Source organism: Diceros bicornis, chromosome 30 (genome assembly GCF_020826845.1).
Source record: "Diceros bicornis minor isolate mBicDic1 chromosome 30, mDicBic1.mat.cur, whole genome shotgun sequence".
Classification (NCBI taxonomy): Eukaryota; Metazoa; Chordata; class Mammalia; order Perissodactyla; family Rhinocerotidae; genus Diceros; species Diceros bicornis.
This window is the reverse complement of record NC_080769.1, coordinates 10,565,905-10,571,422: the sequence shown is the minus strand read 5'-3', so window position 1 is coordinate 10,571,422 and position 5,518 is coordinate 10,565,905. Positions and strand designations below refer to the sequence as shown.

General features: G+C 40.3%; 1 protein-coding gene across 1 annotated transcript; it reads right to left on the bottom strand.

Annotated features, from left to right (window-relative positions):
- Nucleotides 1–219: 219 nt before the first annotated feature.
- ZNF177 (zinc finger protein 177) lies at nt 220–4,980 on the bottom strand. The gene is made up of 5 exons (XM_058525806.1): nt 4,922–4,980; nt 4,169–4,295; nt 3,620–3,712; nt 3,017–3,105; nt 220–2,478 (listed from the first exon to the last, which is right to left on the bottom strand). The coding sequence occupies exons 1-5, from the start codon at nt 4,952–4,954 to the stop codon at nt 1,366–1,368; spliced, it is 1,455 nt and encodes a 484-aa protein (XP_058381789.1). The 5' UTR covers nt 4,955–4,980; the 3' UTR covers nt 220–1,365.
- Nucleotides 4,981–5,518: the final 538 nt, after the last annotated feature.

The following is a 5,518-nucleotide window of genomic DNA, read 5'->3' as shown; positions in this document are numbered from 1 at the left end:
CATTTATATCAAGTGAATTAGTGAACATTCATTATTAGGGAAAAAGGGTGGGCACTATATAAGAATGAAAGGACAATTTAGCAGAAACATAAAATGACTACACTTGTATGCATCCAGTTATATTGCCTCAAAATAAAAGAGAGAAGAATTTTAAAAATAATCTGACTACCCACAGTCATAGTGGAGCATTTTAACATAACACTCTCAATAAAGGACAGATGAGGAGATAAGGTCTGTAATGATACAGATGTAAAAAACACAATAAGATTTATCCATTAGATACACTGAGAATCTATTATACCCAACAATTACAGAATACACATTGCTTCCAACCATAGTTGAAGGATTCATAAAACTTGACCAAATATGAGATGTATCAGGTGAGACTGATATCCATTGTAACAGAATCTTCCCACAAGAGTGGTTTAAACCAGGTAGGAGTTTATTTTTCTCATGTTCCATGAAGTCCAGAAATAAGCAACCAAGGGTTGGTACAGCCAAATAATATTGTATGTCGCTATTGTATAATCAGTAGCCTATGACTGTCAGCCTCTTGGTCTATTTTCTAGGAAAGAAGAGACAAGACGAAGGGCAAAGGGTTAAGAGAAGATGCCAGATGAGATGCTACCATTTCCATGGGCATCTTTAGAACCCACAAGCAGTGACCTTTGCCTATTGATAATTGGCCAGGACTATGGGCTTATGGGCAGTCATAGCTGCAATGAAAGCTGGGAGTTAAGTCCTTAAAAAATTGTCCGCCCTGCCAACTTGAACACAATTGTAGTTTTGTTACTTTAAGGAAGGAAGGGAGGAATGGATATTGGGATGGCAACTTGTAGTGTCTCACACATTAGGCCACACAGAAAGTCTCCAACAATTTTCTGTTTGAATCTATGTTATATAGAATCTACATCACAAATGCATGCTGTGCATAGTTCAATTAAGTTACAAATCTAGGACAAAAAGATAATTAAAATATGATAGAGTCTGCACATTAAAAAATAAACTTCTAAATAACCTATAGGTCCAAGACATTTTGATGAGGATCAAACAATATTTAATACTAAATTACAATGAAAACATTATATATCAAAACTTTTGTGATGTAGATCAAGGAGAATTTAGAGTGCAACATAACCTTTAACACTCAACAGTTAATGAGTTGTTGCACTTTAGGGATGAAATACTCACTGATAGAGTAATCACAGAACCATAACATTTATAAGGTTGGTCCCAGTATAATGTGAGTCAAGAGTTGTGCCTACTGGCTTTCTACATTGGTCACAATGTAGGTTTCTCTCCAGTGTGAGTTCTAAAATGAGAAGTGAGGTGTGAAGGACCACTTAAGGCTACCCTGTAGTCATTTCATTCATAGACTTTCTGCCCAGTATGTATTCGCTTGTGCATTATAAGGTTAGTGCTGGTGCTGAATGCTTTTCCACACTGAATACATTTATAGGGCTTCTCGCCTGTGTGAGTTCTCACATGGACCCTTAGGCAAGAGGAATTCCTAAAGGCCTTCCCACATTCTTTACACTCATAGGTTTTCTCTCCAGTGTGAGTTCTCTTATGCACAATGAGATAAGAGCCCGTGCTGAAGGATTTTCCACATTGACTGCACTCATAAGGTTTCTCTCCAGTGTGAGATCGTGTATGTTTCTTAAGAGATGACTGATCAATGAAGGCTTTCCCACAGTCACTGCATTCATAGGGTTTCTCTCCAGTGTGGGTTCTCATATGTTTCTGAAGGGATGAAGGAACAGTGAAAGCCTTGCCACATTCCTTACAATCATAGGGTTTCTCTCCAGTATGAGTTCTTTTGTGCACATTAAGATGAGAGCTCTGGCTGAAGGATTTTCCGCAATGATGACATGCGTAAGGTTTCTCTCCAGTGTGTGATCTCACATGTTTTTTAAGGGAAGACTGAAAAATGAAGGCTTTCCCACAGTCACTACATTCATAAGGTTTCTCTCCAGGGTGGGATCTCACATATTTCTGAAGAGACAAGGGGCCAGTGAAAATTGGCCCACGTTCATTACATTTTGAGCTTTCCTCCACAGTACACACTTTTTGGTGGACCCTCAGAGAAGATCTTTTCCCATAGTCACTGCATTCACAGAGTTTCTCTCCTGTAGGTATAGGCTCATGTACTGAAGAGGAAGAGTGTAAGCTGAAGGATATAAGACACTGATAACACTCATAAGAATTCTCTCCTGTGAGAGTTCTGAAGCATTTCCTCAGGGATGACTCTTGATTGAAAGCTCTTCCACAATCATTAAATTCAAGAGTTTTTTCTCCAGTGTGAGTAATCACATGACTCCTAAGAGCTGAGGGATGGCTGAAGTCTTCCCCATATTCTTTATATTTGTAGCATTTCTCTCCCTTGCAATATCTTGCACAAATGAGGTGACAGTTCCTTCTGAAGAATTTTCCACAACGATCAAATCCCAAGGGTTTCTCACCAGGGTGAGTTGGTGCCTGTTGAATAAGGAATAAGTGGTGACTAAAGGCATTCTCACTTTCATTACATTTATGGGAATTCTTTCCATGTGGAATCTGCCATATAGAGGAAGCACATTATTATGACTGACATTTTTACCATTTTTAGGGAGTGTGTATAATTTTCGCTCTATTAGTTCTTTCAAGTTGAATAAGCTGAATGCTCTTCCCAAGGCTCCATGATATTCATTACCATCAAAGGGCATCCTAAATATGGAGTTTTTCTAATGAGTGAATGAATGAATTACATATTAAATACTTAATAATGGAATCACATTTAATTGAATGTTTACTTTTTGGTATTCTCTGCAAGGCACCAAGTGTTGTAGTAGGTTTGGAGATTCCTCCAATTTTATGAGACTCCTAAAGTCTTTCCTGAGACAGCTTTCTGGTGAGTGAATGCCACTTGCCCCAACTGTCTCCCCTTGTTTGAGTGCTGCTGCTGTTTTAATTCATTGAAATTCACAGACTTCTCCTACTGTAAAAAAAAACAGCAATCATTCCTAGTGAATCTTACCATTTTTCTGCCATTGGAAGTTTTTTCCCCAGGAACATTTTGCATAGGGATTGCATCTTTTGATCTCAGTTGAGTATCCCAGTCTGAAACTGAATAGGGAAAATTTTTATAATTACTGGGAGAAAAAGTAGAGATGAAAGAAAAAAGGAGGCAGGCACCCTATGGATTTGTTTTCAAATAATAACAATATACATAGGAAGAAAATGTGAAAGAGAAGATGCAACCAGTGACCAGAGAAATTATTTTAGGAACTTGGCTCTGGGAAGAGATGCCAAAGAAAGAACAAAAAAATGGAAATTGGAGGTATTTTACATAGAAAGGATTCTGGAGGCTTGAGACAACAAGAGAGCATATTATCTGAAAGGCAAAGTAGGGAGAACTGAACAAAAAGTATTCAAGGAAATGTGAAATTGAAAGAGGAATTACAACAGTTTTTTTCTCCAAGACCAAATGAAAGTATGAATGAATGGAGAGATGGTAAAAGAAGGAAAGCTCACGTAGTGGCCTCAGCCTTCTTTTCCTGCACTGATTAACATTCCCAAATGTACCTCCCCTCACCACCTATGGCTGCTCCACCCAGTGACCCTTCTACCTGGGGCTCACCTGTACAGGCACCTTGGAGAATTCCTCTCTCCTCTGGCCTCAGCTCTTCCTGCTCCACCTCAGTGACCAGACTATGTTTGCAGAGATGATACCCTGCTCATGGGAAAGACACATCATGGGGGACAGACAGGGCACTGTGTAGGAGATAAGAAATCCTTACACAAAACTGATTCTAATACTTTGGTCTTAAAGGATTCTGAAGACAGGTAAGTGCAACTTTAGGACCAGCAAAGCAATCAGATCAGAGCTCTTGCACAAGGGCCCCAAAACAAACCCCCATACTCCACATCCTACAAGGAACTGACCCTTGAAATCCATGCCCAGGATCACAGATATGCTGCAAACTACCTAAATCTTCTAATGACATAGAAAGTGAAATTAGTGCATTTTCATGGGAAGCCACAAGACTGCTGCACAAGGGTAGGGACCACGCATTTTGGGTTTACCACATATTGCCATTCTCCACAGAGATCCTGGAACATGATATGTGATGAACAACTATCTGGTGCATGAACAAATGCACACATGAAGGAATGATGCCAACCTTACCCACTGATGCCAGGTTTCTAAAGTTCTCCAGCATTACGTCTCTGTAGAGGATTTTCTGAGCAGGGTCCAGCAATGCCCACTCCTCCTGGGAGAAGTCCACTGCCACTTCCTCGAAGGTCACTGAGTCCTAAAACATTGCACACACATTTTGGCTCAGCCAAGGACCATCTCTAATGCTGAACCAGGAGGACGGTGGGTGAGGCTGACAGGACTGGGGAGGGAGACCCAATGCCTAGGAAGCTCAGACATGCCTCAGAAGCCTCCCATTACCGACCCAAGTCTCAGTTCTTAGAACTCTCCTCTTTCTCTCTTACTCCCTGGACCATCTCATTCAGGCTCATAGTTTTAGCAGTTTTTCTAACACATAGTTGGCCTGACACTTCCACAACTAGGTTGTGAGGACTCTTCCAGTTTTATTCAAGATCAAGTATAGACTGAGCATACTGCAGGATGAGGAAAATACTTGAAAAATGAATGATTTTCCTAGTGAAAAATCTTTCTTTTCTTCATAGCACCCAGCGGAATATGGAACTAATACTTACCCTGGAGGAATATCTGAAAAAATAAAATTAACAAATGTTGTAGGAATAGAAGCCTTTCCTAAGGCATTCTCTCTCCCATTCTAAGAAGACCAGAGAACTGGGGAAGCCTGAGGCCAGCCTGGTTAGGCTGTGAAGCTGTGAGTCAAGGGCAAGAGATGTGTCCTTTGGGAACAGCGATGTATTTTTGGAAACAGAATAATTTCTCACATACCTGTGACCAGGTTCGCAGCAATCCTGCAGCCATCCTTCCTCTGTTGTGTCTCCCTCTTGGCCACGCAGGGTTCTGAGCAAGCAGAGCTAGAGAAGAAGAAAGCAGCAATGAGTCTAGGCTTGACAGATATTCATTACTGACAGGCTTGGAAGCTTCTTCATACCAGCTTCAGAGTAACCACACACACATATACAAACACACAGGACAGTTCACTGTTAAGATGTTATCTCCTTACCCAAGAACTATTAAGAATTGGGAATATGGTATGTACTTATTTTTTCTTTTTAAACTGTTTCCTAGACTGAACCACCAAAATATGCCTAGCGTCTTTAACGACTCAAGAGCAATGAGCGCTTGTAATGCCAAAATGCCTCTAAATGACATTTGCCTGTGAAAGAAAAGAGGACTCATTTGGGAAATAGCTGAGTCTAGTGTAGAACAAAAAACATTCAAGATGAGCCTGAAACATCTTATACCACGAAAGCAAGGAGCCTATCAAAGACTAATGGAGTTGTGTCAAAAAGACACAGGAGACAACTTAAAAGGGCTCCCACTGGCTTCAGATGGAACAATTTAATAAAGAATAATGACTGCTGT

Coding starts and splice junctions, on each gene's coding strand:
- ZNF177 (XM_058525806.1), bottom strand. CDS start 4,954: ATGGCTGCAGGATTGCTGCGAACCTGGTCACAG. Junction 3,713..4,168: donor TAGAAACCTGGCATCAGTGG/GTAAGGTTGGCA, acceptor TCCCATGAGCAG/GGTATCATCTCTGCAAACAT. Junction 3,106..3,619: donor TCTCCAAGGTGCCTGTACAG/GTGAGCCCCAGG, acceptor TTCCCTATTCAG/TTTCAGACTGGGATACTCAA.